Source organism: Somniosus microcephalus, chromosome 3 (genome assembly GCF_052327205.1).
Source record: "Somniosus microcephalus isolate GS21.2 chromosome 3, FLI_Smic_1.0, whole genome shotgun sequence".
In the NCBI taxonomy this organism is placed as follows: domain Eukaryota; kingdom Metazoa; phylum Chordata; class Chondrichthyes; order Squaliformes; family Somniosidae; genus Somniosus; species Somniosus microcephalus.
Genome location: NC_140989.1, coordinates 169,455,560 through 169,481,615, shown reverse-complemented (window position 1 = coordinate 169,481,615; position 26,056 = coordinate 169,455,560). Strand labels below are relative to the sequence as shown.

The 26,056-nt window shown below is 45.9% G+C and overlaps 2 protein-coding genes across 3 annotated transcripts in view; one reads left to right on the top strand and one right to left on the bottom strand.

The window, feature by feature from the left end:
• The window catches only part of apmap (adipocyte plasma membrane associated protein), a 63,793-nt gene extending 60,059 nt beyond the window's left edge, over window positions 1-3,734 (top strand). For both annotated transcript variants that reach the window (XM_085981869.1, XM_085981868.1), the window contains one exon: window positions 1,872-3,734. In XM_085981869.1, the coding sequence (XP_085837995.1) occupies window positions 1,872-2,081 (210 nt within the window). In that variant the 3' untranslated portion in view covers window positions 2,082-3,734. The remainder of the gene's footprint in view (window positions 1-1,871) is intronic.
• A 2,855-nt stretch (window positions 3,735-6,589) lies between these two features.
• LOC147121535 (cystatin-F-like) overlaps window positions 6,590-26,056 on the bottom strand; it is a 27,228-nt gene continuing 7,761 nt past the window's right edge. Inside the window, exons 2-4 of the mRNA XM_085981867.1 lie at window positions 23,409-23,578; window positions 19,306-19,422; window positions 6,590-8,274 (exon numbers count right to left, since the gene is read on the bottom strand). Coding sequence (XP_085837993.1) covers window positions 8,197-8,274; window positions 19,306-19,422; window positions 23,409-23,578 — 365 coding nt within the window. The 3' untranslated portion in view covers window positions 6,590-8,196. The remainder of the gene's footprint in view (window positions 8,275-19,305; window positions 19,423-23,408; window positions 23,579-26,056) is intronic.

Below are 26,056 nucleotides of genomic sequence, written 5' to 3'. Positions count from 1 at the left end.
TCCATTTAAAAAATACTCTGCTTTTCTATTTTCCTACCAAAGTGGATAACTTCACATTTCTCCACATTATATTCCATTTGCCATGTTCTTGCCCACTCACTTAGCCTGTCTATATCCCCTCGAAGCCTCTTTGCATCCTCCTCACAACTTGCATTCCCACCTAGCTTTGTATCATCAGCAAGCTTGGATATATTGCAGATGCTGGAAATCTGAAATAACACAAATGCTGGAAACATTCAGCAGGCCAGGCAGCACCCGTGGAGAGAGAAACAGTTAACGTTTCAGGTCTGACGAATGGTCACGGACCTGAAACTTTAACTCTGTTTTTCTCTCCACAGATGCTGCCTGGCCTGCTGTGTGTTTCCAGCATTTTCTGTTGCTATTTTGGATATATTACTTTTGGTGCCCTCATCCAAATCATTGATATAGATTGTGAATAGCTGAGGCCCAAGCACTGATCCATGTGGTACCCCACTAGTTACAGCCTGCCAACCTGAAAATGACCTGAATTCTAAAATCCTCCCAATCTTACTACTCTTTTTGGCAGCATTATAAGCCTCTTCCTTTAATCTAATACTATCTTTAACTTCTCTCGTTAGCCACGGTTGGACCACTTTTTTTCTGTAGGGTTTTTGAGCCTTAAAGGAATGTATATCTGTTGTAAATTATGTACAGGAAACTTTCTGGTATCCGGCACTGACGGGACTGAGCTGGTGCCGTACCATCAAAACTGCTGTAGAAACCAGCGCTAATGTTAAAACATACAGAGCTCAGAGCTCCGTGTGAATCAACAAACCCTGTTGCTTAGCAACAGCTTCAAAACAGTCGGCCGCAGCTTAAAAGCATCTCTGTAGCTAAGCAACAGCTTCAGCTAGACCTGGCAGAGCCTGACTGGGGGGAAAAAAAAAAAGCAACGAGAAGTAAAAAAACTTACAGGAAACGGCTCCTGAATTTTGCCGGTAGATAGAGCTTTCCGGGCATTTAACCTCCGGTTAAACGAAAGTTTCCTGTAATCTTTTAATACTAGCCATTGCTTGTCTACTGTCATACCTTTTAATGTATGACCAGATAATCGGTTTTAGTGGTGCTGCTTGAGGGATGAGTATTGGCCAGGACTCCCCTGCTCTTCGAATTGTGAAGTGGGATCTTTTTATGTCCATCTGAGCGGGCGAACAGGACCGTGCAGCTTACAGGAAGCCGAGTGCTACCACTGATCCACAGCTGACTGCTATACAGCTTTGATGCACGTTGTGGTCTGAGCTAGCTGTCCGCCAGGGCTGCAGTGGGAGTGCTTGATTTAACCTCGGAATCCCCCAAGTCTTTTTTGGAAAAGTGAATTTCAGAATTGGCCAGAGTTCCAGCTTCTGATTGGCATCCAGGGGGACTCGGCAGTTCACATGAGGCTATCTATCGTGATATATCGGAGGGCCCTGGAACTACCCCAGAATATGTCACTACCCTTAGGAGTAAGGGGAGGGGGAGATGCGGGGTGGTAGGTGCTATATTGGCAAGGGAACTTGAAGGGAAGGAAAGTCAACTTCATGTTTTTTTAATTGGGAGGTAAAGTCCTTGATCCTGGGATTGACTTTGAATATCAACAAAACAGACACCAAACAAAAATGGATGGATCGGTAGGAAAATGCTTGAATTCCATCAAAGTTGGTTCTAAATTTCTATTTCTATTTTTGTTCTCTACAATGTTAATGCAACTAATTTATTTACTGTTCCCACCTACAACACTTTTATTTTCATTAAATCCATTTGTAAGAGAGGAGAAGCCAATATCTTCCATTTTTTTTCTCTCTTGCAAAAGTGCTGAAGAATGGTTGCAAAATCTTCACCTTGTGTTCTTTGTACTTTTTTTTTTTAAGCTGTTCAGTCAGGAAACAACCATGAAGTTTGTGCCCAAGTATGGCCTCGTACTGGAGCTGAATGAGGATGGATCCGTCAGGAGGAGCTTCCATGATCCTCATGGAGCAGTGGTGCCTGCGGTTAGTGAGGCAGACGAGCATGACGGGTACCTGTACATGGGTTCCTACTACTCCCCTTTCCTCTGCCGGCTGAATCTCAACGAGGTTTAACACCCTGGAGCAGAATGAAGAGATTTCTGCCAAAGGTCATTCTGCAAAGGCCAATTTAGAACATCCCGCCGGCTGATATTTAAACAAAACAAAACGCATTTGGAAAGGTTGCCGTGCTTTGAAGATCATAAAACGTGTGAATGTTCAAGATTTCATTTTTCTTGTGTTCGTCCTTGAAGATCAACAGGCTTCCTTTGCGGATTGTTAAAGCAGACAGTGAGGAAGGGTTCACGATTCTGTTAGTTATCAACCAGTTCATCCCTCTGAAGGTAGATAGGTTAAAAAGAATTGATTTGATAGGCTTAGTGCAATGTATTAAGCCTATGATTGCACCTACTTTTTGAAAAGTGTAGCAATCATAACCAATTTGGTGAATTTACATAATGTAGCATAACAAGCATTGTGGACTTTGGAATTTAAACTGAGGGTTTAAGCGTTGATGCCAACTATAGTATTTGTGGTTTTAATAATTCTTCTGCTGAGTTGACAGGTTTTAGACTCTGTTTCATTGAACATCGGATTTAGTTCAGTTAGGGAGAATACACTTGTGGGTGGGTCACGCTTCACATTTATTACATTTAGGAAAGACACCAATGGGAACTTGTTGACTGGGGGGGCGAGGGCAGTAATTATTTGCATTCCAGATGGTGGCTTCACTGTTTGTCTCTCAACAGCCCACCATCAGTCCTGTCAGTTAACCTTCCAGTACTTTTCTCCACATTACACTGTAGCCTCAAGGGTTAGAGATTAGAAAAGAACATTCCCTCCCCCCCCCCCCCCCCAAACCCGGGTCACAGGATTGTGAACATGAGGAACGGACGATCAGAGAAGGTAGTTGATTCACAGTCAGTTGATGTCTTTAAACATTTTTGAAATGCTAATCACACTTGTTTTTTCTAGGACTGTTAGATGGTGTTCCTTAAAATGGGGATCAGCGGGTGATGGAATTGCATCATACAATACAGACTCTTTCCAAACTTTGCCCTTAGATATATTGCTGTTTTAATTGTAGCATTCAGTGCGACCTCCAATTGAGAAACATGTGCAGGTACAAAACTGAAGCTGTCCCATTCAGGTCCCTACAAGTTGGGCTGCTGAATGTTCTAACTTTGAAAGTGGTCGCAACTATTGCTGGTGTAGGCCGCGGTGGGTCAGACCTGTGGCCATTTTCCAATCGGAGACTATGGCTTGTCTTCTAGCTGTTCATTTAAAAAATGTTAAATTTCTTGAAACTGTTGTGTACCTCTTGTCCCTCAAGTAGTACTGCTGGTCATGTGCACAGAAGAATGAACTTGCTGATTATTTTAAATTGTATAATTGGGTGCAAGCAGGTCACAGTATGGTGTTGCTGCATTATATATATTGAATCTGAAGTGTATTTTATTTGCTTAACAGAATAACTGTACTGGAGATGGATGGAATTGTTGTTTAAAATTTAGTTATTGTAACTATATAAATTACAGCCTGAAACTGAGCAGAAAGATTACTAACCACATTTCCCCAACGATTTGAATTGATTTCTCCAGCCTGTCTTTACAAGACTGTTGGGACATTGCAGGCTTGTATTTCTATTCATTAAGATGTTACAGACCTCTAAATTTGTAAGACTGCAGCATGTTTGTTTTACACTGCTCATTAAAAAGGATGACTGTACTGAAATGAGGACTTTTTTTCTTTAATGTTCTGGCTTTTGTTTGAGTGCAGCACTAGTTGCTGTCTGCTGTTTCTGAAATGCCGGGATGTGGCCACAACTAATGTAATGATGACTACAGCTCCCACCATTCCAAGTACTTGGGGTAGAACCCATTTCCATTAGGTCTCCCCTTCTGGCATCACTTATACTGATTGGGGGAAAGGGGGTTGGGACAATTCTTCGCCCTCCCACCCCAGGGCATAATATCAATGTTCCAGTTGGGACTGGTGGGATGCCAGGCTTCCGTTCAAACCCTTGCAGCCAGTGGTATTCCTGTACGAAGAAGGTGCCTTCCATGGCTTGGTGGTAACACACTCACTTTTGAGTCAGAACGTTGTGGGTTCAAGTCCCATTCCAGACACTGGAGTAAGTAACCTAGGCTGATACTTGAGCGCCAGTACAGAGTGAAGGAGTGCTGCATTGTTGGAGGTGCCGTCTTTCAGATGAGATGTTAAACCGATGCCCCGTCTGCCTTGTCAGGGGGATGTGAAAGATCCCGTGGGACTATTGGGAGAACTCCACTGCTCCTCTTCCGAGTACCCTGGCTAATATTTATCCCTTGGCCACCATCACTAAAGCCAGATTATTTGGTCACTATCTTGCCCCTCTCACAACCTCAGGATGTCCTAAAGCTCTTTACACTTCAAAAGTACTTCATTGGCTGTAGTCACTGCTATAATGTAGGAAATGCACCAGGCAATTTTTGCACAGCACAATAATGTGTGACTCCAATCCCACATCAAGGGGGTTGATTCTTAACTGCCTTCACTCAGTTATATCACCACCTTCTTGGCAACTACAAACCCTAGTAAAATTGAAGTCAATGGGAATTGGGGAAAACTCTATTGGCTGGAGTTATACCTAGCACAAAGGAAGATGGCTTGTGTTGGAGGTCAATCATCTGAGCCCCAGGACATTGCTGCAGGAGTTCCTCAGCAATATCACAGAAACCCCACAGTGCAGATCGAGGCCATTTCGGCCTATCGAGCCTGCACCGACACATATCCCACCTGATCCCCGTAACCCCACGTATTTAATCCCCCTAACACTAAGGGTCAATTTATCATAGCCAATCAACTTAACCTGCACATCTTTGGACTGTGGGAGGAAACCCACGCAAACACGGGGAGAATGTGCAAACTCCACACAGACAGTCACCCGAGGCCGGATTCGAACCCGGGCCCCTGGCGCTGTAAGGTCCTAGGCCCAACCATCTTCAGCTGCTTCATCAATGACCTTTCCCCCCTGCCACCACAGGGTTAGAAGTGGGGATGTTTGCTGATGATTGCAGAGTGTTCAGTTCAATTCAATTCGCAACTCCTCGGATAATGAAGCAGTCCATGCCCACATGCAACAAGACCTGGATGACGTTCAGGCTTGAGTGGATAAGTGGCAGGCAATGACTATCTCCAACAAGCGAAAGCCTAACCACCGCCCCTTGACATTCAACGGCATTACCAACACCGAATCCCCCACCTTCAACATCCTGGGGGGGTCACCATTCATGAGGAACTTAACGGGACCAGCCACATAAATACTGTGGCTAGAACAGCAGGTCAGAGGCTGGGTATTGTGTGGAGAGTGACTCACCTGACTCCCAAAAGCCTTTCCACCATCTACAATGCACAAGTCAGGAGTGTGAAGGAATACTCTCCACTTGCCTGGATGAGTAGTTCCAACAACACTCAAGAAGCTTGACACCATCCAAGATAAAGCAGCCTGCTTGATTGGCACCCCATCCACCACTGGCACACAGTGGCTGCAGTGTGTACCATCTAAAAGATGCACTGCAGCAACTTACCAAGGATTCTACAACAGCACCTCCCAAACCCACAACCTCTACCACCTAGAATGACCAGGGCAGCAGGCACATGGGAACACCATCACCTGCAGATTACACACCATCCAGAGTTGGAAATATATCACTGTTCCTTCATCGTCGCTGGGTCAAAATCCTGGAACTCCCTACCTAACAGCACTGTGGGAGAACCTTCACCACACAGACTGCAGCAGTTCAAGGCAGCTCACCACCACCTTCTTGAGGGCAATTAAAAATGGGCAATGAATCCTGCCCTTGCCAGTGATGCCCACATCCCAGGAACAAAGGGAGGGATGGGAAACAAATGCCAGCCTTGCCCGTACCACCCACATCCCAAGAATAATTTTAAAAAGTTGCTTTTAAGTTGTAGTGGCAGAATAGTGGTCAACAATGGCACAGGGAAGATATGTGTCACACTCCTTCCTTCGATGCTGAACAGTTGGAGGGCCTACTGCAGTGAGAGACTTGCAGTGGATGGAGCCTGTCCCAAACTCATGAGAGGTGGCCTGGGATTGATTTTTTTTTTGCATGAATGCTAATATAGGGTTATATAAAGCAAGTGGTGCAACCTCATTTGGAATATGGTATATAATTTTACTCACCTACCTCATGAAGCACATTCTGGCTGTAGAGAAGGGCTACAAGAATGATCCTTAGTTTAAGTGCATTGAGATATTAAGATAGACTTAATGCTTTTGGGCTTGGATTCATTGGAGAGGAATAGACTTAGAGAGGATCTTATTCAAGTATTTGAGATTAAGAGCATTAGTAACCTCCAAGTAGATAGAAAATTAATTTTTAGCAATCTCTGAACATTGCTGGTAAAATGGGTATTCATGGGACCGAAAATCATGGGTTGAGGGGCTTTTATTTGCCAAGATGTACTCCTTGCGAGCGCAGCACCACTTAAACCCTCATCACTGGAAAGAGGCAGATCTCGCTGCCTCAGCAACACAAAGCTCGATTTACTGCTCAGTGATTGTATTCAAATGACACTACAATTAATCAACCTTTAATGGATGTATAATTAAACCTATTCAATTATAGTGGCAGCAAAACACACAACTGAAAACAATACACATTTGACTCATTGAATATTCTTACACTTGTTCAGAAGAAACAGCTCAGTTCTTGGAAGAAAATGAGAACAGGTCTCGAGACACCCAAGCCAATAGCTCTTCAAGAGAGAAACACACAACTATAATAACTAATTCCAGATTTCATTATAAAGAAAGAACTTGCATTTATATAGAACATTTCACAAACTCACAACGTCCCAAAGCACTTTACAGCCACTGAAGTGTAGTCACTGTTGTAATGGGAAACACAACAGCCAATTTGTGCACAGCAAGGCCCCAGAAACAGCAACGGATGACGATCAGATAGTCTGTTTTAGTGATGTTGATTGAGGGATAATTATTGACCAGGACACGGGGATTACTCCCCTGCTTTTCTTCAAAATAGTGCCATGGGATCTTTTACATCCTCCTGAGCGGGCAGACGAGGCCTCAGTTTAATGTCTCATCTGAACGATGGTCTCCTCCCCCGATAATGCAGCATGCTGGAGTGGGACTTGAACCCGCAACCTTCTCTGAGGCAAGAGTGCTACCACTGAGCCATGACTGACACCTTATGAATAACTTAAGTGAACTTCTGTAACATTAACTGGCTTTGAACACTATACCAGGAGCAGTACAAGGGAGTATATTCAAAAATACTGAGCAAATGCAGGCCAGTCAGTATCGGGCAAGAGAAAGGCAGGCCAATGATCAGCTGCGTGCCTGACCCTTTAAAGATGCTGGTCGACATGTGCATCTCCTGGGGTAGAAATTCATCATGGACGGTAGTACAAAACAGGCAATATCGATGTTACTGCTGGGTGATATTAGCAACGGAATGTGCATATAATAGTCTTGTCAACTGTGGCTTAATGGGTGGTACTTTCACCTGAGGCAGAAGGTTTGGGTTCACGTTCCACTGCAGGGACTTGATATAATCCAGGCTATGGTACTGAGGGAGTGCTGCACAGTCAGAGGTATGTTAAACCGAGGCCTCGTCTGTCCTCTGGAGGTGGACGTACAAGATCCCATGGCACTATTTCAAAGAAGAGCAGGGGAGTTCTGGCCCATATATATCCCTCAACCAACATCAGAAACAGGTGATCAGGTCATTATCACATTGCTGTTATGGGACCTTGCACAAATTGGCTGTCCGCTGCAGAGTTTCCTGCATTACAACAATGGCTACACTTAAAGTACTTCAGTGCGTGTAAAGCTCTTTGGGACATGGAGATTGTGAAAGGCACTATGTAAATGCAAGTCTTTATTTTAACACTGCCATTAACCCATTTGACATAAGATGGTTGATGTCATTAAAGCCAAGTGCACAGCTTCCAATACCACTGGCAGCAATTCCGAGGGTGTAAAAATGCAGTCACTTCTAGATTAGGAGGCGTACTTCCTGAATCGTGGAGAAAACTGGATCTTCTCTCCCCAACACTGCACACTTCTGATAGCAAACGGAAAGTGCGGAAAAACGAGAGACTGCCACTCTGTGAAAAGCCTTTGAGAAGTAGTGGGCCAGGGAAAACTGTCCCAGAAGCTTTACTGGCAATTTACAGCAATCACTTTCCAACTCTGTTTCCAAGAAGTAACCCAGACTTCAAAATGACACGCCAAGCTCTGAAAAGAGAAGTAATAAGGTTAGTGGGAAGGAGGGAGGGGGAAAAGAGAAACAGCAACAATCTGCCATGGAATGAAATTACAAAACCTTCCATTTTCTAAAAACTTGCACTACATAGAATTGTACAGCAAAGAGAAGGTGGCCATTCAGCCCATTGTGTCTGCTGGCCTTTTGAAAGAGCTCTCCAATTAGTCCCACTCCCATGCGCTCTCTCTCCCCCCATAGCCCTGCAAATTTTGCATTCAAGTATATATACACACAATTAGATTTGCTGTTGAATCTGCTTCCACCACCCTGTCAGGCAGTGTATTCCAGATCATAGTTCGCTGCATTAAAAAGATTCATCTCCCCCTGGATTTTTTGCCAATGATCTTAAATCTGTGTCCTCTAGTTACTGACCCACCTGCCAATGGAAAGTTTCTCCTTATCTACTCTATCAAAATTTTGGGAGGGAGAATAAGGTGACATATACACTAAAAAGGTAAAACTTTAAGAAGGTGTAGAGGAGCAGAGAGATGCAAGGACTCAGATACAGAAGTCTTTAAAAAAGAACAAGTTTGACGAGGCCGGTTTAAAAAAAACATACTGGATCCTTGGTTTTATCAACAGGGGAGGAGAGAACACAAAAGCAAAGAGGCAATGCTAAACCCACAAATAATCAGGCTGTAGTTAGCATAGTGTCCAGCTTTGGGCATCTTACTTTGGGATGGAGATCATGGCCATGTAGAGGGTGCATAAGGGATTCACCAAGGATGAAGGGCTTCAATCGTGAGGAGACACTAGAGAAACTGGGGCTTGTTTCATTACTGCAATCGAAGATTAAGAGGAAGTCTTGGTGTTAAAAATTGAGGGGTTCTGATCAGGTACACCAGGGGAAAACATTTTCCATTGGTGCTCGAGTTGGAAACTAGGGGGCATAAATTTATTAGAGAGCAAAGGGAGCAGTTAGATTTTTAAAAAAAACAAACATGGAGGGTTGTTAGGACATGGAATGCCTGATCAGAAACAATGGTGGAAGCAGAATCCATAATTTTTTTTTTTTTTTTATAAAAAAGGGCAGGGGTCTGGGACTAGATGGATAATTCAGAAGCAGGCATAAGTGTGATGGGCTTAATGGCCTCCTCCTGTTCTGTAAAATTCTATGATCTCAATATCTCCTCCCCCTCAAACTTAACTACATCGAGTCTACAGAAACAGGCCATTCGGCTCAACAGTTCAATGCCAGCATTTAGGCTCCACACGAGCCTCCACCCACCACTCTTCATCTCACTCCATCAGCATATAAATTATTCCTTTCTTCCTCGTGTTTATCTTGCTTCTCCTTAAATGCATCTATGCCATTTGCCTCAACTACTCCTTGTGGTAGCGAGTTTCACATTCTTGCCACTCTAGGTAGAGACGGTTTCCTGAATTCTCTATTGGATTTATTAGTGATTCTTATATTTATGGCCCCTAGTTATGTCTACCCTATCAAATCCTTTCATAAATTTTAAAAGACCTCTATCAGGTCATCCCTCAGCATTCGCTTTTCTGGAAAAAGAGACCCAACCTGTTCAATCTTTCCTGGTCGGTATATCCTCAGAGTTCTGATATCATACTTGTGAATATTTTTTTTGCACTGTCGCCAGTGCCTCTATATCCTTTTTGTAATATGGAGACCAGACCTGTGCACTGTACTCCCAAGTGTGGTCTGACCAAAGTTCGATACAAGTTTAACATAACTTCTCTGCTTTTTAATTCTATCCCTCTGTAAATGAACCCCTGTGGCGGAACCACCAGAGGATTACGGACAATTGCATATAATTCCTTTTACAGCAATGTAGTACAGCTGGGGGCTGCACCTTTAATGTATCTGTTAACTGTACTAGGGCTTCTTTCCTGTACTCCGCGTGATGACGTCATGCCGTCCGTCACGTGATCTCTCAATGGCGGGAAGAACGTGATGACATCATGACGTCAGAGCTCGGAACCTGCTAGCAGTTTCCAGAGAGGCTTTCAAACAGACCAGACCTATTTGTGTTGTATCCTACAGCTTCGTTTGTTCGTTAAATTTTATTGTTTTTGATTTTGAGTCGATCTCAATTCTTCGGCTAGGAACCCCAGTTCCTACACCCCAGTGCTTGTTTTAAAAAAATATATATAATGGCCTTCTTAACCTGTGTCACTATTTTGTGACTTGTGCATCTGTACCCCTACATCCCTTTGCTCCTCTACCACATTCAGACTCATTATCCATGCATTATGTGGCTTCCTTATTCTGCCTACCAAAATGTAACACCTCACACTTAGCTATAATGAAATTAATTTGCCAATTACACCCCCATCTGCAAGTTTATTAATGTAGTCTTGTATTTTGTCGCAGTCTTCCTCAGTATTTACTATACCCCAATATGGTATCGTCTGCAAATTTAGAAATTGTACTTCCGATTCCAAATCATTTATGCAAATTGTGAACCGTGGTTCCAGCACTGGTCCTTGTGGAACACCACCGCCCACCTTTTGCCAGTCTGAGCAGCTACCCTTAACCCCTACTGCAATTAGGAAAATTTTGTTCCAAAAGTCTTTGGTAACCCAGACAGCAGATTTCAGATCTGTAGCTACAAGATTGGCGGGCAACAGAATCCACTTTACACTGCGACCCGCTAGTCAATCCGGTGTAGGAAAGAGTTCTATACATGCGTGTTTCCACATAACTCTTGTCTCTTCTCCCCCACTGTCTCTTCTCCCCCACTGTCTCAAACCACCACCACGTTTGTACGCAATGCACGCCTGGCTGGTAAATTTTGCAGTGTATTGGGAGTGTAAGAAAAGAGCACCCACTTGCCCAGAACCTCCAGAGAAAGGAATAGAAGGATATGCTGATAGGGTCCGGGGGAGGCTCGTGTGGAGCATTAACACCGGCATTGACCTGTTGGGCCGAATGGCCTGTTTCTTTGCTGTTAATTTCTATGTACAGGTACTCTATCCCTTATCCGAAAGCCTTGGGACCAGCTGAGTTTCGGTTTTCGGAATTTTTCGGATTTCAGAAGGTATTATTATAAGACTGGGAAATTTGTATTTAATATAAATTTTAAAAGTTCAGGCTACCTCTTGCGACTGTTCCGTGTCTCATTCCCCTTCCTGCTTCTCTGGAAAGCCGGATATCGGCTGACTCCTACTAAGCTGGCCCGCAAATCAGGTAGGGGGTCGGGGGTCGGGGGAAAGAATATCGGACGGGCCGCGGTTCAGGTCGGGGTCCCGGGGGGGGGGGGGGGTGGGGGTCGGGGTCCGGGGGGAGAAAAGAATATCGGATGGGCCGCGGTTCGGGTCGGGTCGGCTCAGGAGAAAAGAATATCGGATGGGTCGGGGGTCGGGTCGGGTCGGGTGTGGGTGGTGAAAAGAGAAAAGAATATCGGACGGGCCGCTGTAGCTATCGGACGGGCCGCTGTATTGTTGGGTTCACTCTCCCGGTACCTCCTACACACTGCCCGGCTCGGCCTGCAATCTCCTACCCAGGAGGGAACTCTGACCCTCTGCCCTGCTCAGCGTAAGTCGTGCGCCACTCTGGTCATGTCGTGCGCACGACTTACGCTGAACGAAAAAACTTTCGGTTTTTAGAGGTTTTCGGAAGTTCGGATAAAGGATAGTCTACCTGTAATTTGAACAAGCTCTGCTTCAATTTATGAAGCAACCAAGAGGCCAAACAGACTCCCACTTGCCCATCGCACCCCACCCCCCCCCCACCCCTGAAACTCAGCTCTGATCTGGACTGCAGTTATACACCCTTCGATGTCCAGTTCAAGCAGCAAGAGATGGCCTGCTCCTTGTGGGGGGGGTCTCTGTTCTGGTTACCCTTGGATCAGAACCAGACTCGAAAGCTGAATGATCAGTGAATGGGAACCACTTTGCAGCAATTCAAGATTGACTATAATTGCACCTTTAGAGAACTACCTTCTGAAATAATCCATATTGCTCTTCTCTGAACTATAATAATGCACTGATGTCCCATTTAGGTGGTATGTGACCAAAATTGCACTTCATTTTTATATACAATTTTAATCCCATGAGTTGCAGTGTTAGTTATCCAGGCTAGTTGCTTTGAACTGCTTCACAGTACATTCTTTCATTACAACAGTGACTACACTTCAAAAATACTTAATTGGCTTCAAAGCACTTTGGGACATCCGGAGATCGTGAAAGGTGCAAGTCTTTTTTACTTAAAAACCAGAAAATGCTGGAAACACTCAGCAGGTCAGGCAGCATCTGTGGAGAGAGAAACTGAGTCAATGGCCCAGAAATTCGGGTCTCCACGGGCGAGTACGCACGGGGTACTCACCCGTAGGCCCAATGGAAGTGCCGGTTTCCTGCATGCACGGGAAACCGGCACTTCCGTTCCTCTGAACGAAGGGGTTCAGAGGTCAAACGTGCGCGCAGGAGGGGCTGCACGTGCGCATCGAACTTTTTTTTTTTTTTTCAGGTTTTCCCGGGAGGGTAAGTCTGCAGGAGTTAGAAATGTAAAAAGCAGGCACAAGGCCTGCTTTTTACAAGGTAAGTGGTGAATTAATTAAAATTAAAACATTTTTTCCACAGGTTTATTATTTTTAAATACCTTAAAGCAAGGTAAGTTTATTTTTAGCCCCGTTAGAAAGTAAAATTATTTTTCTCAAAAATTTAAATTATCGTTTAAAATAGTTATTTCATGTAATTTATAGCTTATTTAAAAAATGTTTTTTAAAATTTATTTTAAGATTTAGTGCTGTTTTGGGGCCGTAGTATTTAAGTCTTGACAGCACTTCCTGTCAGACTTATGAATGGAGCATTCCCTGCTCCGATTGGCTCCCCATGGCCCACGTGATCCCAGGGGACGCATCAAACTAACTGCGCCCCTGGGATACGCAAGCACTGCGCGCCGGCAGTTGGAGGCGGCCCCGGATCAGAATTCCACAGGGGCCCACAGCTCAACGGCTGGTGCGCAAGGTAAGTGCAGATCGGGGGCTTGCACCAACGGGAAGCCCCTGACCCGAATTTCTGGGCCATTGTTTCAGGTCGATGATCTTTCGTCAGAACTGGAAACGGTTCGAGAACAGGTAGAGGTAAGCATGGGGAGTGGGAGGAACAAAAGGGAAGCTCTGTGATAGGGTGGAAGACAGGCAAGATTAAATGACAAAAAAGGGATAATCGTGCAAAGCAAAGGGAGAGGATAATGGGACAAGAAACAAAAAGGTGGGGCTATGTTTTGATTGTCTGACTGGATGATTTTAACAAATGATTAACTGAACAAGTTATTTTCTACACTCCATCCAGTCGGTCCTCAAGTTTCCTTCAACCAATAAATATTGCCTTGCATTTATCCACATTAAGATCCATATGGCTTTCCTTAATCAATCGTTTTAATTGCAGAGATCCCTTTCAATGTCCATCAATCTCTCTTACATCATCAGCAACATTTAGAACATCAGTTGGCAGTATCTTGATAAATAGGATTTGAAGAGCATAAACAGGAACCTCGAACAGGCCCCTGCAATACTCCTGCAGCTCAGGTTTTCCCACCTCTTCCCAGGCAGAGCTTCCTCCATTCATTTAGTACTTTCCTTTCTATCACCAAGGTGGCTTTCAATCCTTTAGCTCATCTGCTGTTAAGAGCTTTATTTTAAAATAAAATTAACTGCTGGACCTTAATCAAATTATTTTTGAAAATCCAACTAAATTCCAGATCCGTTGGTTATCTTTTGTTTCTTAATTGTGGCGCCCCTCCAGCCCTCACACCCCCAACAATTCAAACATATTTGTATTTCAATCCATATTGGTTCCTTCTCATGCTTCAATGCTCCTGGTGCAGATGAAATGGTTGAATATCCTTCCCACCCCCCATTAAATTAACTAGTCCACAATTGCAGAGGTGAACATAGGAACAGGAGTAGGCCTTTCAGACCCTCGAGCCTGTTCTGCCATTCAACGAGATCATGGCTGATCTGTGACCTAACTCCATATACCCGCCTATGGCCCATATCCATTAATACCTGGTTATCAAAAAGGGGTCTGTGTCTGTGTCTGTGTGTAGTGGATGACCTCATATTTGCTTACATGGAAATCCATTTGCCAGTTTTTTGCCCATTCACTTAATTGGTCGATATCCCTTTGTAATTTTCTGCTTTGATCTACACTGCCTATAATGCAGCCTATCTTTGTGTCATCGGCAAATTTATATGACTTTCTATGCCATCATCTAAGTAGTTAATAAATATGGTGAATAGTTGAGGACCCAACTCAGATCCCTGCGGGACACCACTAGTCACATCTGGCCAATTTGAGTACCTGCCCATTATCCCTACTGCCTGTCTCCAGCCGCTCAGCCAATTTCCTAACCAGGTCAATAATTTGCCCTCAATTCCATGGGCTTCTACCTTAGAAAGCAGTTTCTTATGGAGGGACTTCATCAAATGCCTTCTGGAAGGCCATATAAATAACATCCACAAACATTCCCTTGCCCACTACTTTAAATCACCTCTTCAAAAAATTCAATCAGGTTTGTCAGGCTTGACCTACTTTTTACAAATCCATGCTGGCTCTCAGATCAACTGAAAATTTAAGGTGTTCGGTCACCCTATCCTTAATTATAGACTCTAGCAATTTCCCAAAAAGAGAGGCTAGGCTAACTGGTCTATAATTCCCTGGTTTCCCTCTCTCTCCATTCTTAAATAGCGGAGTGACATGTGCAATTTTCCAATCTAAACAGGAACAGTTCCTGAATCGAGAGAACTTTGGACGATTATAGTTAGGGCATCTGCAATGTGCTCACCCACTTCCTTTAAAACCCTGGGATGGAAACCATCTGGTCTTGGGGATTTGTCACTCTTTAGTGCCATTATTTTCTTCATTACTGTTATTTTACTTACATTTATATTATTGAGTCCCTGTCCCCGATTCAGTATTAGTTTCCTTGGGATTTTCGGCATGCTATCCTCTTCTACTGTAAATACTGACGCAAAGTAATTATTCAACATGTCCGTCATTTCCCCATTGTCATTGACAATATTACCACTTTCAGTTTTTAAGGGGCCAACATTGCTCCTGACTACCCTCTACCTAAATGTAACTGTAAAAATTCTTGGTATTGATTTTGAAATCCCTTGCATTCAAGATGACTCCTGGGCTGGCAGCTCCTTTCTGAGCTGCTTTTCTCTTCAACTGTATCCATGGTCATTCATTGCCATCCTTTGCCCTTTCTTCCCCAATCTCCTTTTGTCCATTGCTTAAGACACCCTGCCTCTGGTAGTGAAGACATTTCAACCCAAACTACAAGTTCAAACAATGGGGGAGAAATTCGGTATCGCCCGGTTTGGGGCTCAATTATCGGCTGGACGCAAAGTTTATCACCTCCGACTGCAAACTTGGCTTCTATCACCCCTGGAGGTGATTGGAGTGCAAATCAGGCGCTACACACCTCTCATAAGGCGCCAACGCCAAGGAGCGAGGCGCTACCTCAGAGTGCTGGCAAAGCTCATGTGATGTCAGTTAGCGATGGAACACAGACACAATGGCGCCGGCCAATTCTTAAAGGGAAGGGTCGATCTTGCTCTCCATCCACATCCTGCTCATTGCAGCCTTGAATCTCGGCCTGGAGACCTGTACATCAAATCTGCTGGAAAGAACAATGGAGGCCCAGGGAAAGAGCTCCCCATAGTCTCTTCTAAATCGATGAAAGGAAGGTGAAATCAAAATGAACCTGCAAAGTGCTGCTCAGTACCCAAAACTCCTGCACAGTGTTAAATCTCTCCAGAAGTCTCTCTCTCAATGCGTGGTGCAAAAATGTCTGACAAAAAAAAGTCAGGATGCGGCTTACTTTAAATAGCGCTCCCCAGTCCCTGCCCGACTGCAAATCGCTCCCCTCAACCTGTCATTGCTAGCGGCAGGCGGTAAGGCAGGGGGCGCCACTCAATATCCGGTCCAGGGCACTACCGGGGCATTGTACGCTAGACTGACGTTACGATCTGCCGGCGCAGGAGATTGTGGCGGTAGTGTTTAGCGCCGCCGCAAAATGTCTGGTCAATTTCGTGAGCGGCGCAAACATTGCGCCTCCCGTTAAGGTGCGAATGGGAGGCGCAAGCCAACCAAATTTTTCCCCCCATAAGTTTAAAGCTACCCTGCAGAGTCCACTGCCCACCCCCCAGCGTGACTTTGTTCTCACTGAGCTCCTTCAACTGCCGGAACTCTGCTGAAACTTGACTTCCCCCACTGGATTCCTCGTGAACAGGACCTCGGTGACGCCACAGTTTGACTCAGCGGCTGTGGTGCTGCTTTGCTTTTTTCAGTCGCTTCAAGTTTTATGCTGCGGAATTCTTTTGTCAAATTGGTTTCTGATCTCCTGGACTTCTCGGGACATCTAGGACTACATTTCTGCTTTGAACTACACTAAGTTTCTGCACTGGACTACACTGGAAGACTTATCTGCTGTGTGTCTATCTCTGCTGCTAAAAGATTTTTACCTTTTAAACTGTGGCTGTGTCTCTGCTGAACTGGTTCTACTGTTTTTGTTCAGCTCTGCTGACTTCCAGCAAGCAGCTGCTGCTTCACTTGCTGTCCAGTGACTCGTTCTATTGGTTTTCAGCTTTGCTGGTCGCTGGCTTGTGGTTTTACTTCTTCCCCCGCCGCTTTGAACTACGGTGACCTCCAACTTGCATCAATTTAGCCATCATCTCTCTGCACCGCTACCGACTCTCATTCCTTGGGGTGTTTTACTACGTTAAAGGCGCTATATAAATGAAAGTTGTTGTCGTAAATTTCTTTTCATACTCCTTTTTGTGGCCTTTACTATCTGTTTTGTGACCTTTTGCTGTTTGCTATTTTTCCCCATTCACTAGAATCTGCGATTTTTTTGCATTTTTGTAGCTTTTTCTTTTAGTTTTATGCTGCCCTTCACCTCTTTAGTCATCCATGGCTGTTTTTTTGGGGCAACTAGAGCTCTTGCTCCTCAGTGGTATCAACTGGTTCTGTATCACCTTAAAATCTTTTTTTTTTATAAAACAACATCTCCCACTGATCATCTGTCATTTTACCCATTAACAGATTTGCCCAGTTTACTGTGGACATCCTCTGTCTCAGCCCATTGAAGTCGGCCTTGCCCAAATCTAGAATATTAGTAATAACAACAGAAACTGCTGGAAACACTCAGCAGGCCAGGCAACATCCGTGGAGAGAGAAATAGAGTCAATGTCTCGGGTCGAAAGGCTAAAGGGATCAAGGGCTATGGGGAGAAGGCAGGGACAGGGTACTGAGTTTGAATGATCAGCCATGATCTCATTGAATGGCAGAGCAGGCTCGAGGGGCCGAATGGCCTACTCCTGCTCCTATCTTCTATGTTTCTATGAAACCCTTCTACAGAATATTAGTAGCTGTTTCGTGTTTCTCCCTTTCAAACGCTATGTTGAACTCAATCATGTTATGATCGCTATTGGATAAATGTTCACGCAGTTAGGCTGTTAACTAGATCTGGCTCATAACTCATTACTAAATCTAATATGGCATGCCCCCTTGCTGCCTCTAGGACATTGTTGTAGAAAACTATCCCAGACACACAAGAAATTCACTACCTTTCTGATAGGTGCTAGTCTGCTTTTCCCAATCTATATGAAAGTTAAAATCCCCCATTAAAACCACAGACTTTACTACACGCTTGTCTAATCGCTGCATTTATACAATCTAGCACTTCACAGCTGCTACCAGGGGGCCTATACACAACTCCCACTACAGTCTTAGATCCTTTCCTATTTCTTAATTTCAACCCATAAAGTCTCCACTGCCTGCATACCGCTCATCATTGAAATGATTTCATCCTTAATCACTAAGGCTACTCCTCCCCCTCTGCCATTTCCCCATCTTTCCTGTAGATTTTATAACCTGGTATATTTAGTTCCTAGTCCTGACCGTCTTGCAGCCATGTCTCAGTAATGGCTACAATGTCATACCCTCCAATTTGAATTCAATTTATTCCTTATACTCTGTGCGTTTGTATAAAGAACGCTTATTTGGGCCACACACCCTAGCCTGTCCTTCAGCTCTGATGTTTTACTCACCTGCTTCTTATTACTCTCTCCTGGTTTAATCACTTTACATCTTTTAGTTTACCCTTTATCTGTAGAGCCTAAAGTACAATTTCTGACTGTTACTCTGCTGTTTTCCCTTTAGTTTGTTTTTGAAGTACTATTTGTACTGCAATTTCCCCCCATGCCTGAGCCCCACCCCCGCCCCCACCTAGAGCCCCCCGCACCCATCAGCCAAATTTTTTTAAACCTCAGATTTACAATTGAGTTTGTTTAAATTACCAATATTTAGCCAAGTTTAAACTTTAATCCCTATATAAATCTGGAACAGTAACATGCAAAACTTCAACCTTTGCATATCCCTGGACACCCTTCTAGAAGGTAGGAGTTACTTTTTTTGCTAACCTATCAAAACAGGGTAGAACGGCAGCTTCTCGGCCCTGGGTTTGAATCCAGCCCTGATTGCTGGAATGACAGCCCATTTCTGTGAAGCTATTACATGAAATGAATTTGAACAGTCTCGACCCAGTTCTTAAAAAGGCAAAGAGCCTGCAGCACAAACTTCTTCCCTAATTTGGCACCGATTAGTGATCTTACTACACCAGCCATCCAGTGGATTCTGAAAGAGAGGGACAATGTCTCACTGGGGCAGTAGAAATTGGGGTTAGGGTAATTGTTGGGGCAGAGTAGAGCACATCTCATTGTACCACATGTTTGGCAAGCTCAGTGCCAACATTGGGTGCCTTAAATGGGGAAAAGGTGCTTCATTTTCCAGTGTTAATGATTCCCTCAGTTAACGAGCACAAGATTCACTGGGAATGACAGACAGGCTTGTTCAGCCTACTAACCTTTTTCTGGTCCTCAAAGGCGGTGTGGTTTAAAATAAAATGCGTAGACTTTGATATTTCAACAGGAGAATGGTTACAGAACGGAAACAAAGTTTACTTCCTTTTGTACAGGCATCTGCAGTCTTCCAAATACAAGTTCAAATAAAGAAGGGCGTTGTTTTACCTTATGCAGTGGTGGATGTGTTTCAAATGAGCAGAATTTGAAGTTATAAGGTTTTCCTTTACGGCAAACGGTTCTTCCAATATCAACGTATAGAAAATATTTCAGTCCGGCAACAACCTGTAAAAAGAAAATGGGTCCATTTTTATATCTCAGAAACATAGAAGATAGGAGCAGGAATAGGCCATTCGGCCCCTCGAGCCTGCTCCCCCATTCAATGCGATCATGGCTGATCATCCAAATTCAGTACCTGGTCCCTGCTTTCTCCCCATATCCCTTTAGCCTTAAGAAATATATCTAACTCCTTCTTGAATATATTTAATGAATTGGCCTCTACTGCCTTCTGTGGTAGAGAATTCCACAGGTTCACCACTCTCTGGGTGAAGAAATTCCTCCTCATTTCTGTCCTAAATGGCTTACCCCTTATCCTTAGACTGTGACCCCTGGTTCTGGACTCCCCGACCATCAGGAACATCCTTCCTGCATCTAGTCTGTCCAGTCCTGTCAGAATTTTATAAGTTTCAATGAGATCCCCTCTCATTCTTCTAAACTCCAGCGAGTATAAGCCCAATCGACCCAATCTCTCCTCATACATCATTCCTGCTGTCATTCCTGCCATCCCAGGTATCAGCCTGGTGAATCTTTGCTGAACTCCTTCCATGACAAGAACAGCCTTCCTCATAAGTTGACCAAAACTGCACACAATACTCGATGTGGTCTCACCAAGGCCCTGTACAACTGCAGCAAGACATCCTTGTTCCTGTACTCAAACCCTCTCGCTACAAAGGCCAACATACCATTTGCCTTCTCAACCGCCTGCTGCACCTGCATGCTTACCTTCAGCGACTGGTGCACAAGGACACCCAGGTCTCGTTGCACTTCCCTTTCTCCCAATCCATTGCCATTCAGATAATAATCTGCCTTCCTGTTTTTGACACCAAAGTGGATAACCTCGCATTTATCCACGTTATATTGCATCTGCCATGCATCTGCCCAAATCATACTGGAGTTTCTCAGCATCTTCCTCACAGTACACACGCCCACCCAGCTTTGTGTCATCTGCAAACTTGGAGATATTACATCTAGTTCCCTTGTCTAGATCATTAATATATTGTGAATAGCTGGGGTCCAAGGACTGATCCCTGCAGTACCCCACTAGTCACTGCCTGCCACTCGGAAAAAGACCTGTTTATTCCAACATTTATCCCCGAAACACAGCTGCTTGTGCTGTAAAGATGGGATTGATTCTTAAACAGGGAAAGTGTAGAATTAACTTGTAGAGCAGCAAATCTTATTCTAAAGTATAGAAAATTCATAGCTTTAGATTCCTGGGATCTCTGCAGAAATCAATTTGCAATTGATCTTGCATTCCAACAAAAAAAAAACAACCAACTAGCATTTAACTCTGGGGTAAAGAAAGGATGTCATCTTCAAGCTGTTATCAGTTCGATTCAGAACATTTAAAGACATGGGAGCTGGTGTCCAACTGCCTGTTCAGCCAGGCAAAGAGTAAGGTGGCCAGTAAAGGGGGGGGGGGGGAAAGAGATAGGATCTGATAAAAGGAGCTCACGTTGGAATTGAAATTGCTGACCAAATTATGATGAAGCAAACTATGAGCTTCATGTCCCAAAATGTTGGTATACAACGGATCAGAAAAAAACTCCACTTCAATACATACCATTCATGCAAGGGGGGGGGGGGGGGGCGGTGAGGGAAGGGAAAGTTTTGTAAACTAGACCATTTTACTCACTGCACATCGATCAATCAGCTCTAATCTACTTTCACTTGCCATTCAGGGCCTTATTGTGGAAGATTGCATCGACATCATGGCTTTGATGGAACTTGGCTCAAGGGTGAAGACACCTTCCCCCTTACTGAAACCTCCCTGCCTGGCTATATCTTGTGGCCCTCATCACCAAATCTCACCTTTGTCTGTCCCCCTACTCCTCAGGGGCCTTCTCCTCTGAGCACCTCGCCTTGTTCCACCCATCTCATCTCTCCTTTAACATTCTCTACCTCCAATCCTAGCCCCATACCAAGTTTCTCAGATATCCTCACTGCTTTCCTCCCTTAACTCACCTTGCCCTCCCTCCTAAACTTTCAGCACAAAAGGAGGTCCAGTGACACCCTGTAATTACACCCTCTGGCCAGTGGTAGTGCTGTATCTCCCAGCTCCTCAACCTGTTCTACAAAGAAACCCATTTCTCCAATCAACTCTACTTTCTCTGCTCCCCCCACCCCCACCCCTCAATTGCCATAAGCTTTGTCCCTTAATTATGATTGGCAATAGGAAGTCAAGGCCTTGAAGAGGGTGCAGAGGAGATTTGCTGGAATGGGATCAGGGACTTCAGTCATGTGGAGAGACTAGATAAGCTGGGATTGTTCTCCTTAGAACAGAGAAGGTTAAAGGGAGATTTAATAGAGGTGTTTTGATAGAGTAAATAAGGGGAAACTGTTTCCACTGGTGGGATGGTCAGTAACCAGAGGACACAAATACTCCAACTTGTAGTTATATAACGCCTTTAACAAGGTGCTTCACGGGAGCATTATAAAACAAAATTTGACAATGAGCCACATAACTAGATAATAGGGCAGATGGAGCTGGTTTTAAGGAGCATCTTAAAGAAGGAAAGAGGGGTAGAGAGGCAGAGAGGGAGCTCCAGTGTTTAGGGCCTTGGCAGTTGAAGGCACGGCCACCAATGAATTAGATGAGCACAGATTTCTAAGGATTGTGGGCTGGAGGAGATTACAGGCATAAGGAGGGGCGAGGCCATGGAGGGATTTGAAAACAAAGGATGAGAATTTTTAAAAATGAGATGTTGCTTAACTGGGAGCTAATGTAGGTCAACGAGCACAGGGGTGATGGATAAACGGGACTGGGTGCGAGTTAGGACACGGGCAGCCGAGTTTTGGATGATCAAGTTTACGGAGGGTGGAATGTGTGTGGCCGACCAGGAGTGCGTTGGAATAGTCAAGTCTAGAGGTAACAAAGGCATGGATGAGGGTTTCAACAGAAGATGAGCTGAGGCAAGGGCTGAGTTGAGAGATATTCCGGAGATGGAAATAGGTGGTCTTAGTGATTGCTCGGATTTGTGGGCGAAAGCTCATCTTGGGGTCAAATATAATACCAAGGTTGCGAAGAGTCTGGTTCAGCGTCAGACAGTTGCCAGGGAGAGGGATGGAGTTGGTGCCAAGGGAACGGAGTTTGTGGTGGGGACCGAAGACAGTGGCTTCGGTCTTCCCAATATTTAGTTGGAGGAAATTTTTGCTCATCGGACAAGCAGTCTGACAACTTAGAGACAGTGGAGGGGTCGAGTGGTGGTGGTGAGGTGGAGCTGGGTGTCGTCAGCGTACGTGTGGAAATGAACGCTGTGTTTTCTGATGATGTCGCTGAGGGGCAGCATGTAGATGAGAAATAGGAGGGGGCCAAGGATAGATCGTTGGGGGTGCCAGAGTTAATGGTGCAGGAGCGGGAAGAGAAGCCATTGCAGGTGATTCTCTGGCTATGGTAATTGGCAAAAGAACCAGAGGCGAGATGGAGAACTTTTTTCACGCAGCAAGTTAAGATGATCTGGAAAGCACTGCCTGAAAGGCTGGAGGAAACAGATTTAAATCATAACTTTCAAATGGGAATCAGATACATGCATTACTTGAAAGGAAACATCTGTAGGACTATGAGAAAGAGCAGGGGAGTGGGACGAATTGGACCGCTTTCACAGGGCCAGCACAGGCACCATGGGCCGAATGGTCTCCTGTGCTGTTAGATTCTATATCTGCGTATGTGTACATTATAGAAAATTAGATAACGCTCATAGTTTGGCGTATTCACATACAACTACTGGAATCAGTACAAGAGCAAGATTACCAAAATACTGCAGATGGTGAAAAATCAAACTGGAAACATACATACTTCCCCGTAAATATTGTTTTTGAATTCTACATAGTCCCTTAACAAGTCCATTACAAATCGAAGTTGTGGCAATGTGGAGTGGTTGTGAACCTCCGAATCGTGGGTCATTTTCTGGAATGTGGACTTTTGGGCAGTTTAGGGATGAGAGAATCAAAGGCCGCTCTGTTTCACAGAACTTGGACATGGTCCTTCTTACCTGTACCTGTGCTTTATGGATTCTCTGGACTTTAAACAGGAAGATGTCATTCGATTGATTGTTGTAGCCATAGATTGCAAATAGGGTGGCATTTTGAACGCCAGAGTCAGTTGTGTTAATATCTCTGGGAAATCCGGGACCAATGGAAGTCACTCCTGTGCTCCCAATACCTGGAACATTACAAGAAACAACAGTGGTGAATGAGATTGGTGGAGGGGGGGGTGGTGCTGGCTGGTGGAGAAAGAGTCTACAGGCCTCGGCAATGCAAAACAGTTACTTCTGCTGTACGATCACTGCATCAGATTCCTGAGCCGGGATATTTCACATATAAACAGATGAACATTCACATGACATTCCTCAGACTACTGCTTTTACAAGACCTTGGAGAGGGTGCAGAGGTGACTCACCATAATGATACCAGGGATGAGGGATTTCAGTTATGTGCAGGGACAAGAGCGGCTGGGATTGTTCTCCTTAGTGCAGAGAAGGTTAAAGGGAGATTTAAAAAAAGTTGATCAAAGTTAATTAGGGGTTTTGCTAATTGATAAAAGAGAAACTGTTTCCGCTGGCAGGAGTGTCAGTGACCAGAGGAAACAGATTTAAGATGGTTGGCAAAAGAACCAGAGGTGAGATGGAGATTTTTTTTTCAATTAAACGCTGGGAGTTATGATGAGCTGGAATGCATTGCCTGAAAGGGCGGTGGAAGCAGATTCAGTAATAACTTTCAATAGGGAATTGGATAGATACTTGAAAGAAAAAAAATGCAGGGCTATGGGGAAAGAGCAGGGCAATGAGAATAATTGGATAGCTCAAAGAGCTGGCATAGGCACAATGGACTGAATGGCCTCCTTCTATGCTGTATGGTCAGTGCACCATTGTTCTGGCCTTCAAACACTATCCCTGCTGCAGCCCTGAGGCATTTCCATCTCCCAGATCAATAGTGTTCATTGCCCCTTTGAACGAGATTGACGATTTATGATGGAAAATCAGGTCTGCCACAAATCAGAGGCGCTGAATCCCTTGCCCAAACTATCCCCCCCCCCACCCCCGCCGATATGCACTCCCATCTCCCAAAGCCAGATGCCCTAACTCAACGTTAACTCAAAGCCAACAGCAAGTTGTGTGTTATGGGCTCAAACCCAGGAGGAACCGAGTAGCTGAAGTTCTGCTCCTGTGCACCAGGGGGTGCAAGCAATGGAGACTTGCAGTGCCCCATGCTTCCCAACAGCATTCATCCAAGTGAAAGGAATAACAGGACCAATGCATTGCACATCTTTAAAAAGTGAAGCAAAATACACTCCAGTAGACGCGCAGCAACCAACCGTTTCAAAACCATCCCAACCGACCTTTTGATATCAATCGGAGTCCCGTGGGGAACTGGCACTCTCCAACGAGCGTTGCCAACTCTGGCTGGGTGTATTCCTGGAGGTTACATCACATGACCTCCTGTGTTGAACTGCCCCCCTCACTCCTGCCATTGGTCCATTCTTCGGCTGCACAGCCTTCCCACAGCCAATTGGAAAGGGAACAGACTATTGTTACCCAATTGGATTAATCTTGACTGTTAGTCAAAAGCATTTCCCCTTCCCCCCGCCACCCCATCTCTAATCTTCCATATATATACACTAGCTGGGGGTGCCCGGCGGTGCCGAGGCTTTTTCGAGGGCATGTCGTTGTTGGAAGAGAGAGAGCGCTCGTGACGCAACTGGGGGGGGGGGGGGGGGGAGAAAGGGAGCGCGACTGGGGTGGGGGGAGGGGAGCGCGACTGGGGGGGGGGGGGGAGGGGAGCGCGACTGGGGGGGGGGGGAGGGGAGCGCGACTGGGGGGGGGGGGGAGGGGAGCGCGCGACGGGGGGGGGGAAGGGGAGCGCGCGACCGGGGGGGGGAAGAGAGCGCGCGACCGGGGGGGAAGAGAGCGCGCGACCGGGGGGGAAGAGAGCGCGCGACCGGGGGGGGAAGAGAGCGCGCGACCGGGGGGGGAAGAGAGCGCGCGACCGGGGGGGAAGAGAGCGCGCGACCGGGGGGGGAAGAGAGCGCGCGACCGGGGGGGGAAGAGAGCGCGCGACCGGGGGGGGAAGAGAGCGCGCGACCGGGGGGGGAAGAGAGCGCGCGACCGGGGGGGGAAGAGAGCGCGCGACCGGGGGGGGAAGAGAGCGCGCGACCGGGGGGGGAAGAGAGCGCGCGACCGGGGGGGGGAAGAGAGCGCGCGACCGGGGGGGGAAGAGAGCGCGCGACCGGGGGGGGAAGAGAGCGCGCGACCGGGGGGGGAAGAGAGCGCGCGACCGGGGGGGGAAGAGAGCGCGCGACCGGGGGGGGAAGAGAGCGCGCGACCGGGGGGGGAAGAGAGCGCGCGACCGGGGGGGGAAGAGAGCGCGCGACCGGGGGGGGAAGAGAGCGCGCGACCGGGGGGGGAAGAGAGCGCGCGACCGGGGGGGGGAAGAGAGCGCGCGACCGGGGGGGGAAGAGAGCGCGCGACCGGGGGGGGAAGAGAGCGCGCGACCGGGGGGGGAAGAGAGCGCGCGACCGGGGGGGGAAGAGAGCGCGCGACCGGGGGGGGGAAGAGAGCGCGCGACCGGGGGGGGAAGAGAGCGCGCGACCGGGGGGGGAAGAGAGAGCGACTGGGGGGGGGGAAGAGAGAGCGACTGGGGG